The following is an 11891-nucleotide window of genomic DNA, read 5'->3' as shown; positions in this document are numbered from 1 at the left end:
GGAAAGGAGAAGAGGTATTTATGAGTGGGCTTTCAGTGCAAATATTTTTCCCTGGCTTCTGAAAATAAACTTATAAAATTAGAATCATCAGGCTGCAAAATGTGAGATGATACACCTTTAGAGTTTCTCCCCACCCCCTCAAGATTTTATTTGTTAATCTGTCAGGGAGAGAGAGAGAGCACACAAGCAGTGGGAGCGGCAGGCAGAGGGAGAAGCAGGCTGAGTAAGGAGCCCAAGGCGGGACTCGATGCCAGGACCTGGGATCATGACCTGAGCCAAAGACAGATGCTTAACCAACTGAGCCACCCAGGCCTTTAGAGTTTCTACTTACTCTCCATTTTCTGGACACTCCATGTCCACCATACACAAAGAGTAGGCCAACAGTACAGTTATGCACTTGTACTGTACGCCTTACAGACTATGACTGGGGACAGGGGGAGAATACCAATGAATATAATTTGCAAAGGGATGGCAAACACCCTGAATATGTACCAATGGTGTTGCTATATAAAGTCAGAGTTTATCTTTTTGAAAGGAATAAATTGAGTTCATAAAAAGGTAGATCACGAGTGCAGTCATTCCCACATGACATACTATTTATATGTATTTTTATTGTCAAAAAGCTTTTTTTTTTTAAGATTTTATTTATTTATTTGACAGACAGAGATCACAAGTAAACAGAGAGGCAGGCAGAGAGAAAGGGGGAAGCAGGCTCCCCGCTGAGCAGAGCGCCCGATGTGGGGCTCGATCCCAGGACCCTGGGATCATGACCTGAGCCGAAAGCAGAGGCTTTAACCCACTGAGCCACCCAGGTGCCCTGCCAAAAAGCTTTTAAATGAGCAAAAGATTTCCAAATAAGTTTCCATTTTGAGAAGGGAAGTTGCAAACTTAAGGAAGGGACACAGATTTACAAATACATTCAGCCACTCTGAGTAAAGGGGAGGCTGTCGAACAGGGGTCTTCCTGTTGTCGGCCTGAGGAGAACCCTCCATCGTTGTGGACAGGTGCTAATCTTTTGGCTTCCCTGAATAATTCCAGTCTGTTTTGGGTCATTTGATTTCAGAGACTGGAAGAGTTACTCCAGAAAAATGAAGATTGAGCAGCACCGATAGTAAACATTCTGAGGACTCTGAAAAGTATGCCCGGGTAGTCTTCAAGACTCACAGCCCTGACAGTTTGATGACAAGATGGTCCAGATGGAACACATGTATAGTCCGTCGCTCAGACTCATCTCCGAGAAAATCCAATATTCCCTTGGAAAGGACCAGGACTTTGGCTTCACTGGCAGCCTGAGCTGCCTCTTGCTCCCTTCAGTCTTGAAGTCTGTTTAAGGACTACCCAGAAATGGTCAGTGAGCATTCCAGTGTTTTGGTCTGCAGAAATAAAACTGAGATTAAGATGAAGAACCCAAGCTCAAGGAACTCATGGTCAAGTTGACCCGCTGATTATCAGTTCGTCAAATGCCCTTGCCTTCTAGTCTGTTTATTTACATTCCCAGAACAACATGACCTGGAGAATGGGATCATGGTGTGAGAGCAAGAAGATGGACGAGGCATGCTTAGCCCCTCGCTGGGCCCACAGGAAGTCTTTCCTCAACAGCCTCTGTTACATCAGCCCCGTTGTGAGCAGTGTGTCCTCCTTCCTACCTCCACTGGCAGGCTCTTAAGGCAGGGTGTGAAGTCCAGGGGCAGAGTTCTGATACTATCACAAATGCTCACAGGCGATAGACCTCTGAGCCATGCTCTTCCCGGGAGAAGCATTTCATGCTGCCCCACGCAGGTCTCCAGCTCTACGCTGCTGGGCTGGACAAAGAAAATAAGGAAGGTGATCAGATCATGAACACATATCTCCCTTCAGTGCACTTACATAGGGACTGAGTCTCAGAATTGCTCATTTCGAGAAATTAGAGATTGTGTAGGCATTTCTCCAAATGCTAACAGAGCATAAGGACATGCTGTTTCTTTCTTCACAAGGCAACGTGAAAACTATTTCACACACTGAGTCAGTGAAAAGAGCAAAGAAGAAATGAGTTGTTATAATGAGGAATGAAGGGCGTCTGGGTGGCTCAGTTGGTTAAGCATCTGCTTTTGGCTCCGGTCATGGTCCCAGGGTCCTGGGATCGAGCCCTGCATCGGGCTCCCTGCTCAACAGAAAACCTGCTTCTCCCTCTCCCACACCCCCCTGCTTATGTTCCCTTTCTTGCTCTCTCTCTGTCAAATGAATGAATAAAATATTTAAAAAATTTTTTTTAAATAATGAGAAATGAAGTCCATTGACACTGAGGGAGATAGTGTCTTGAACAGAATGAAAATGCAACTGATCAGAAAAGAAACTCGAGACCTATTTAGTTTTCTTTTTTGATGACTAAAAAATGCAAGCAGATCTTATCCCTGAAAATTGTTTTGTTCCTAACCTTCAGCACACAAATGTTCTTTCCTTTGAATGAGTATCCTAATCGATCCCTTTGGATGAGGTCCGAAGAGCTAGGCAGGCTTAGTGGGCTGCAGGTAAACACTGTGACCGTGGCCAAACTTTTTTTTTTTTTTTTAAGACATCAATTCACATTTTATTTTGTTTTTATTTATTTATTTTTTATTAATGTATAATGTATTATTTGCTTCCTTTGGAAGGGGAGGTGAATCATGAGAGACTATGGACTCTGAAAAACAATCTGAGGGGTTTGAAGTGGGGGGGGTGAGAGGTCGGGGTACCAGGTGGTGGGTATTATAGAGGGCACGGATTGCATGGAGCACTGGGTGTGGTGAAAAAATAATGAATACTGTTTTTCTGAAAAAAAAAAAGCTAAAAAAAAAAAAGACATTAATTCACATTTTATTTTGTTTTTATTTATTTATTTTTTATTAATGTATATAATGTATTATTTGCTTCAGGGGTATAGGTCTGTGAACCATCAGTCTTATACAATTCACAGCACTGAGAATTTGGGTGCTCCCTCTGCTGTAGTTTCTTCTCCCTGGCCTTTATTTTATTTTTTTCTAAAAGATTTTATTTATCTATTTATTTGAGAGAGAGAGAGAGAGCAAGAGAGCGAGCGCACAAGCCAAAGGGGGTTGGGGGCAGAGGGACAGGGAGGAGCAGACACCCTGCTGAGCAGGGATCCTGATATGGGACTGGATCCCAGGACTCTGGAACAACAGAGCTGGAGGCAGACCCCCAACCAACTGCCCTCTCCCATTTGATGTGTCATTTGCCATCTGTGCTGTTGTAAACCATAGACTCATTTGCAAGAGTTGCAGAAAAGCAGCTGCAGCCTTCCAGGGCCAGCTGCAGGAGGATGGAGGTCGCAGACCAGGATGTGAGCTGTCTTCACCCCTGAGCAGGAAAGGAGGAAGAAGAAGATGGTGCAGATTTGCTCGTGGGGCACGGGCACAGATGAGAAAACAGATGGAGGCCCTTGGGACTGATGCCAAATGGAAGCAAGAATGAAGGTCTGTCTTTCCAAAGGCATTCTTGTTATGACCACGGGTCATCTCTCTCTAGGAGAGGCGTCATGACTTCCCTGGTCCTTCGCATCCTATGAGGCTCAGCAGAACACCTCAGACCCATCTCGGAGGGTCTGTCAGGACCCTCTAGACACATCTCAATCGAGGAGCGTTCTTGAGTGCTGAGAAACCAGACAAACCAAGAGAATGTATCAGCAATGAAGTCTCCCCACCCATTGCCAAACTTCACAGAAAACTGGCTCCCCTGTTCCCCACCAAGTTCCTTTTTTCTTAGGACTTCCTCTTGTGAAGGCGGCTGCTCTGTCTTCAGAGATAACAACAGATTCTGCCCCTATTCCATGGTATGAATACATTGTAGCCACAAAATAGAGCAAATCCCGGAACACCAGGGCCCTGTGTTGGGTTGTATATAAACTCCTGTTACAGACATGCAGAGAAACATCAGTACAAACAAGGGATAACATTTCTTTCTTTCTTTCTTTTTTAAGATTTTACTTATTTATTTGTCAGAGAGAAAGGGAGAAAGAGTGAGTGTGCACAGGCAGTCAGAGTGGCAGGCAGAGGCGGAGGGAGAAGCAGGCTCCCTGCCGAGCAAGGAGCCCGATGTGGGACTCGATCCCAGGATGCTGGGATCATGACCTGAGCTAAAGGCAGCCGCTTAACCAACTGAGCCACCCAGGTGTCCCGGGATAACGTTTTCAAAGGAGAAGAAAGAGCATGAGGACCCAAAGTGATCTCATGGGTAATGAAGGGATGCGAAATTGCTCTGTCCCGACACCTGGGAGGTGGGGGTGGAGCTCACAGCAGGTGAATCAGGTGAGGAGGAGGAGGGCGGATTTCCAAGGGCTGTGAGTGCTATTCTGGTGGGTTCTCTTCTCCCTCTATTTCCCAAGAGAAGATGAAGGCTTTCTCATCTGTGCCATGGAACTTCCGTTTCTCACTGAAAATGAAAGTTCTAACCCTCTATCTGTGGGAAGCTCATGGGGTGTGACACATTTTTTATAGATAATTTTAAGAAGCCATAAGACATGTCTGTGCGTGGGAACCCGGGATGGCTCATAAACTGTAGCAGCTTCTTAACTACTTGGCTGCAGTGAACGCTGGGTGAACCCCTCCGAGATTTAAAACAAACGAAACAAAAAACAACTGGTTTCTGCTGTCCATGAAAATTCCAGCCTGTGAAAACCTTCATGTCACTTTTGAAGGCTGAGAAAGCCGCTTAGGCTGTCGTTTGCAATGAATGTGGATTGGGCTTCCGACGGCAGCACGTAGACTGACGCCAGCGTGGATGAAGATCTCTGGCATTTTTCTGGACCCGCCCATAACGGGATACATTTTCTCCTTGTTCTCTTCTCTTCACTTTCTTCTTCTTTTTGCTTTTCTTCTTTGGTTTTGGTCATTCCAGGAACCGAGGCCCGGGTGGCCACCAGACCCAGGGACCGCCCTCACAGGGTCCTTCCTTGAGAAGGGGGAGCCTGGGCTGAGAGGGGCAAGTGCCTGTGTAAATAGTCGACTTCAGGATACGGAACAAGAAGGCAAAGAACCCGAGAAATGCCACTCAAAATACAAGTAGGTATGCAAAAAACAGATCGACAGGAGCCCGAGCGTGGGGAAGGTGTGTGAACAGAGCTGGCCAACAATGAGGTGGCTCGCCCATTCTCTGCTGGGGACGTGCAGATACCACACTGGGTCATGCCGTCCCTGCATTTGTGCTTGGGTCTGGCCTTGGTCTCAGTCATCTTGGTATTCTGCTTCTGTCAGTGCCCACAGAGCAGGGGTTAATAAGTAACTGTTGGATTGAGCAAACTTTCCTGAAGGAATGTCCTTCCTGGGGGCCAGGTAGAACTAGAAGAATTTCAAGATTCCTTTCTCCTCAGAGATTTTATGATCTTAGAGAGAGCATGGGACAGGGGCTCACTAAATATTGATTCAGAAGATGTCTGGTTACTATTGAGTTTATGTGTCCCCATCTTCTATCTCCCCATGTAAATAAGTTTACCCTTTTCTCCGAGTGTAGTAATCACTGATCAAGCACTTCTTCTGTTTGTCTGCCTTGTCTCATCTCACAAGAGCCCTAGGAGGTAGAGTTTGGGCTTGTACTGCTGCATAACAAACCAGGCCATAATTTAGTGGTTTCAAGCAACAGTTGATTATTCCCTGTCATGGTCTGTGGTTGGACTGGGCTCTGCAGGGCCATTCTTGTTGGGGCCTCATGGAGTCACAGTTGGCTGGGGCCGTGGGCATCTAATGGCCCAGTGGGGCGAGACATCCAAGATGGCTCTCTCCATTGACTGGTAGTCGATGCGGTCTGTCAGCTTGAGTTGCTAAGCAGATATCTCCACTGCTAAACTTCTCCAAGTCCTTGGCCTTCTCACAGCATGGCGGCTGGTTTCCAGTGGGGATGTTACATGAAACCCAGACAAAATGACCTGGTCTCATGTAATCTAGCCTTGAAGGTCCAGAACACTGTTTCTGGAACATTCTATGGTCATGGGAGTCGCAGAGGCCAGGCAGGATACAAGGGGAATGGGAATTAGATGTCATCTGTTGACAGGAATGGCAAGGTCATTTTCTTTATTTATTTTTCATTCTTTCTTTTAAAAGATTTTATTTATTTATTTATTTGAGAGAGAGAGAACGAGGGCGCATAAGCAGAGAGAGGGAGCAGCAGACTCTCTGATGAGCTGGGAGCCCTATATGAGACTCGATTCCAGGACCCTGAAATCATGACCTGAGCTAAAGGCAGATACTTAACGGACTGAACCACCTAGGCGCTCCAAAATGACAAGGTCATTCTGGAAGAGCAGCTAGCATGAGAAATATTACTGTAGACATTCAAGGAAAATACCATCTGTCATAAGTATCTACTGTTAATATCCTGTTCTACACGTGAGGGTATTTTGCCGTGATTCGATAGGTCATTTGGTTAGTTTGCTCCCTTACTGGCAACCAAATCCATTCTCCCTCTGATTTCTTAACCACTTTGCTTCACTTAAGAAAGTGTTCTAGGGCGCCTGGGTGGCTCAGTGGGTTAAGCTGCTGCCTTCGGCTCAGGTCATGATCTCAGGGTCCTGGGATCGAGTCCCGCATCGGGTTCTCTGCTCCGCGGGGAGCCTGCTTCCTCCTCTCTCTCTCTGCCTGCCTCTCTGCCTACTTGTGATCTCTCTGTGTCAAATGAATAAATAAAATCTTAAAAAAAAAATTAAAACATTAACGAGTCACCTCTTCAAAGATGCAGTATTGTTTTCGAGAACATAAAAGTATATTCTAGTAAAATGTATAAACTTGACATCAAAGTTCTAGTAGGAGTTGAGATATCCTGTTTAATGAATATTAAAGGAAGAACTAACATTCTTTAATCACTGCTTCAGTGATCCAGGTACTTACACACTCTATATAAACTCATTTAATCTTTACTAAAATCTTTTCCCCCAGGTGAAAAGCGAAATTTTAAAGGTTAGATAACTTACCTCAAATTACATAGGTACTAAGTGATAGAGCCAGGATTTAAACCCCGGTCTGTCTCAGCCCACCTTCCAGGCAGCTCCACGTTGAGCTTGGGAATCAGGAATCAGACGATGACATGAGATCAGCATGAAGGAAGGTCACTGAGGAGATCAGGGACATCACCTGAAAGGGGATGTAAGGACACAGCATCAAGCAAAGGAAAGGGTGGGCTGCTGCTGTCATAGCAAAGGACTCAGCAGGCCCTTGGGGGGCTCTGAAGCCGGGATAGCCCTTCAGAGTTGTCCTGAGCAAGGGGTCTTGTCTTTATTACCACCCCTCCCACCCAGCTTGTGCAGGCATCATAGTAAATGGTTGCTGAATGAACCAATTCCAAGCCATTGATCCAGATTGAACTATAAAAGGAGGCAACATCGTGGGGAGTAAGGGGTGGGGAATGCTGACGTGCCAGAACAGCCAGCCATAGCCCTGGACCAGGACTGCCTTTCCCATAGCACGCTAGAACATTTAGGCCCTAACTTCCTCAAAAGGAGAAGCCAGCTCTCTAAGCCCAAACAAAGCACTAAGACGAACACGGCAAGTCCATTCATCTACCTGCCCAAGGAGTCCTCAGCACAGACAGGTACATTTTTAATGTTGTTGAGTTTAGGCACGACCCCAAAATGAATCAAATTACAGTATTGAGTTTATTTACTCTAGGACTCCATGCTGTGACCACACACCCAGTGAAAAGTTCCTACAAGTAAATAATTCAGGAGCTGTTTACTCTTCAATGCCGCTGGTAGGAGCTTGCTAGGTGACAAGCTATTAGCAGCCCATCATGATGACAATCATCCAAATAGGGTGGAATGACATGAAGGCACCACACATTTCCCAGACCTACCCTTTGTCTCTGGGCCTGGTCCAGCCTCACTTTCCATCTCTGTGCAGAAGGGGACGGAGGAGCTGGGAGAATTAGAAGTCAACGGGGACGAGGAAAATAAGAGACCGCTTAAAGGAGAGAGGGCTGATTTATTGACTGTGTTATCCCACTTAGCCCTTCTTGTGACCCTATGAATTATTCTGACTGCCAGGTTTCAGATGAGGAAATGTGGGGAGGAAGAGGGAGGAGAAGGAGGAAGGGGTGAAGGCAGGAAGGAAGGGAGGGGGAGACCGGAGTTGAGCCCATTGATCAGAAAAGGGGACAATTTTTTAAATGTTGCCAAAACATACTCATGCTGCCAGAAAACCATGTTTTCTCCTTCTGCACCAGAAAACCATGTTTTCTCCTTCTGCACCAGAAAACCATGTTTTTTCCTTCTGCACCTTCTGTTTTCAACAGGAAACAAGAAGGAGGGAAGTCCCTGAACCCCCAGTCCTCATTCCCCCTTCACGTCCTCCTTTCAAAATAGCTCTAGGTCCTGCTTGAGGGGCCCAAAGACCTTGATGGACCGCATTTCCAGAGGTTTTTTGACCTGTAATGATGGAAATCCTCTTCTGGCTTCATTTCTAATAGAACTGCCGACAATGAAATGAACACTTACTAAGCACTTGATGTACTTCGGAAACTTTCAAATGTGTTATTTCATTTACTCTTCACAACAACCCTGTTGAGATTAAGAATTATTAATTCTGTTTTTGAGGAAGATGAATTTGAAGCTCAGAGAGGCTGAATAACTGGTCCAAGATCACACAGGGAGTGTCAGAACCAGGATTCCAAGCCAGATTGGAGCCTGCACAATATTTCCTTGATCGTCCTGCCTCAAGGTTACTGAGGTCCATGAGCCCCACATGGATTACCCTGGTCTTGCTTTTGGTTGATGCGAACATCCAGTGGACATCAAGGATTGTAAATTTCACAGGGATCAGTTATCTGTTTCTGGGCATTTTATTTTTATTTATTTAATTCAAGTGTGTGTGTGTGTGTGTGTGTGTGTGTGTGTGTGTGACAGTCTTGGTACCTGTAGAGTATACAGGCCTCCCTCAAATAAGCAAAACTCCCCACTGTACTGAGTCATTTGGCAAGAAGTGGTCCACAGCCAGTGCAAACAGAGGAGGAGTGCAGGCAGGGAAAGGGAGGGGTCGGAGGGGAGGTTGGAAATGTATGGAGCTGTGAGTTCAAGGACCTCATTTTTGCCTCCTGCAAAATTACCAGCACCCCATACATGAATATTTTTCCAAGGAGTCACCCAGTCTGTACTTGCAGTCTGTGGTCCCTCAGTGACCCCATAGCCAGCATCCACTGCTCCGGGCTTTGGCAGTCATCTTTGGTCCGGGACTGGCTCTAGCTTGTGTGAATGCCTGTGGAGGCTGCCAACAGTTGCCCAGGGTGGAGAGGGTAACCATTATTCCCAGCACCCCTGAGGTTCTGCCCTTTTGCGGAGCAGATGGGAGGGACCAGGTCCTCCCAGGCCTTGGCAGTGGACCGAGACACTGGCAGGAGTATTGAGGGAGGACGGGCAAGCCAGAGCCTGAAGGGAGAGGACCACTCGGGAGGCACACCCAAGCAGAAGGCACTGCCTCTCCGATCTAAATGAGGAGGCAGGGGGCCTGCGCCGGGGAGGTGGGGCAGCTGAAAGAGGGAGATGGGAGAAGGAGGGAGTGGGGAGGTGTTCCTTCCTGGGGCACACAGAAGAACTGTCAAGCAAACGCCAGCCGCGGTTTTGGAGGCTCTAGACGGAAAGGGAACAACATCAAAACGCCATTAATTCTCAACCCTGGGTGGTGGAAAGGAAAAAATGTACACGTATAAATGCATATATTAATTTACGTGTGTGTAAAAACGCATGTGTGTATATATTCATACATGTATACAGGCGTGTACATATGTATGCATAATTTCTCTACACAACAGGGCTGGGTTTGGGACCCCCCTACCGTTTCACAACTGTGGACCTCGCATCAGGTACAGAACCTGAGAATAAGAATTCCTCCGGACAAGGCTGGCAGGGAGGAGCCAGGTGCCTGCCGACACTCAAAGCACAGGCACTCTTCCCTTCCCTTCCACTACCCCCAGCAATTAGGAAGGTCACTTTGTTTCCTTCCCAGGCAGGGACCTGGAAGCACAGTGAAGCTCCAGTGGAGTCCTCTGAGTGGGAGGCCTGGGCGTGGAGGGGTGGCCTCGGGCTAGGAAGGCAGGCTACAAAGGGGCATTGTTCCTGGAGGGCTGGCTGGGGGAGGTGCCTACTCCGCCCAGGGCCTGGGGTGGGTAGGTTTGCTCCGGAGGGGAAGTCCTCCAACCCAGCCCTTGGTGGCCAACCTTCAACAATAGTTTGGTTAAAAATCAGGAATGCAGGAAAATGCCAGACACTGTTTATTTTCCCCTGGGGTGGGTGGGGGAGAAAGCCACTCCTTTTCTTGGGCTGAATCAAGGCTGTGCACCCTCCCCCTTCCCACTCCAAGTTCCGAGGTCGTCGGGGAGGCAGCCAGGTGACAACACCGTCCCTTCCTCTGGGCGACAGCGGGTCCTTCCGAGCCCCCTCTGCCCGTTTCCTCGGGCGCAGAAAGGACAGGCTGATGCTTAGGACACCAGGGCTCGAACTGAGCTGAAAACCTCTCCCCTGTCCCAGTCAGTACGAGGAGCCTGAGCAGGGGCTTGGTTCCGAAAGCGGGCGGTCCGGCAGCTGCGATCCGGGGTGTGCACAGCGTGCCCCGCCACCCGGACTGCTGGCGCCTCCTCCGACAGCCCCCGGGTCCCACGAGGGCGGCGATGGGACCCCCTGGGGGGTGCAGGAGGGCAGCAGGGCGCTCGGGGCTGTCCGACGTCTCGGGGATCCCGAGGCGCTTCGGCATGAACCGTGCTTCTCGAGGGTCCCCGCGGTTCCGCCCGCCCCCAGGGGGCCCGCCCTGCGGCGCCAGTCGGCGGAGCCCGACGGCGGAGGCCCGAGGTGAGGTCAGGTCCGCGGAGGGGGCTACGTGTCCAAGGGCGCGGCCCCATCCCGCTCCCGTCCCCCACCCGCTCCTTGCATCTCTGGCGACCCTCGCGGCCGCGGGGAAGGCGAGCGGGAGGAGAAGGACTGCGACGGGCGGGGCCGCCAGCGCTCCTCGTCCTCCGGAGCTCCTCGTCCTCCGGACCTCGCGTCCCTCCTCCCGGCGCGGGCTCTTCCCCGGCTTCGGGCTAGGAGCCTGGGAGTCCGAGGGAAGCCTTAGACTTCCAGGACCGGCCACTCTCATGCACCCAATTACGCACTGCCCCTCTGGGCCTCCCTGGACCCGCTGAAGACCCCGGCGGGGCCTGATCCCGCAGACCCTCCCCAGGCGAGGCCAGAGCAGAAGCTGCGGAAGACGTGAACGCAAAGCAGGGGGTTAGATGAATCAAAGGTACAACTGCGTCAGCCTCGGACCGTCTGTTGACCCATCTCAGTGAGACCGTAGGGCCCGCCCTTCCCTAGACCCCGTGTCCCCTTTTTTGGCGATGCGCCCCATCTGAGAGGTGTTCAGAGGGGCGTCGGGTTACGGTTGAGCGGGGCTGAAGTTGGCGCCTGGTACCCCCGCCCCCGCACTCCTCCACCGTGCGCCGATTCCACAGGCTCGCCGGCAGAGGGCAGCCTGGTTCCAGGTTCTCGCCCCACCTCTCCCGTGAGGCGGGACCTGGGTACCTCGTCCTTTACAGCGTCTCCATCACCTGCAGGAAGGCGCGGGGGCGGGGGCGGGGGCGGCGGCGGAGGGGGGACGGGGGTTAGGCTGCGCATCTAGTCTCTAGAAAAGCCAGCGTGAGCCCAGTTGACTTTTCTTTTACTCCTCCTCTTCGGAACTGCTTACATTTTAAGGAGCTACGAAGTCTACGCACACGAAGTGGTCCAGGCAAGGCAGGGTGTGTGTGTCCTTAGCGGGCAAACCTCTGATGGAGGCTGAGGGAAGACCTTCCCTGTTTCCGGAAATCATCTCAGATGCCAATTTAGGGAGCATACAAAAGCACCTGCTGTGCCAGGCACTCCACTGCACACTGTCTTGGTGGAAGAACCTCTGGGTTCGGAGCTATAA

General features: G+C 49.6%; 1 protein-coding gene across 3 annotated transcripts; it reads right to left on the bottom strand.

Annotated features, from left to right (window-relative positions):
* Window positions 1-813: 813 nt before the first annotated feature.
* Window positions 814-11682, bottom strand: LOC116599425. Of its 3 annotated transcripts, none has more exons than XR_004289368.1 (3): window positions 7813-8544; window positions 6935-7094; window positions 814-1802 (listed from the first exon to the last, which is right to left on the bottom strand). XR_004289368.1 is itself a non-coding variant. In XM_032359256.1 (3 exons), the coding sequence occupies exon 1, from the start codon at window positions 11079-11081 to the stop codon at window positions 10185-10187; it is 897 nt and encodes a 298-aa protein (XP_032215147.1). In that variant the 5' UTR covers window positions 11082-11682; the 3' UTR covers window positions 3130-3625; window positions 6935-8515; window positions 9109-10184. The 3 variants fall into 3 exon arrangements, 1 of the variants encoding a protein (XP_032215147.1); XR_004289367.1 differs by lacking the exon at window positions 814-1802 and adding an exon at window positions 3130-3625; XM_032359256.1 differs by lacking the exon at window positions 814-1802 and adding exons at window positions 3130-3625; window positions 9109-11682 and having other exon boundaries at window positions 6935-8515.
* Between the last annotated feature and the right edge of the window lie 209 nt (window positions 11683-11891).

The sequence above is a fragment of the Mustela erminea genome, chromosome 9 (assembly GCF_009829155.1).
Source record: "Mustela erminea isolate mMusErm1 chromosome 9, mMusErm1.Pri, whole genome shotgun sequence".
Taxonomy (NCBI): Eukaryota; Metazoa; Chordata; class Mammalia; order Carnivora; family Mustelidae; genus Mustela; species Mustela erminea.
This window is presented reverse-complemented; position numbering and strand designations above follow the sequence as displayed.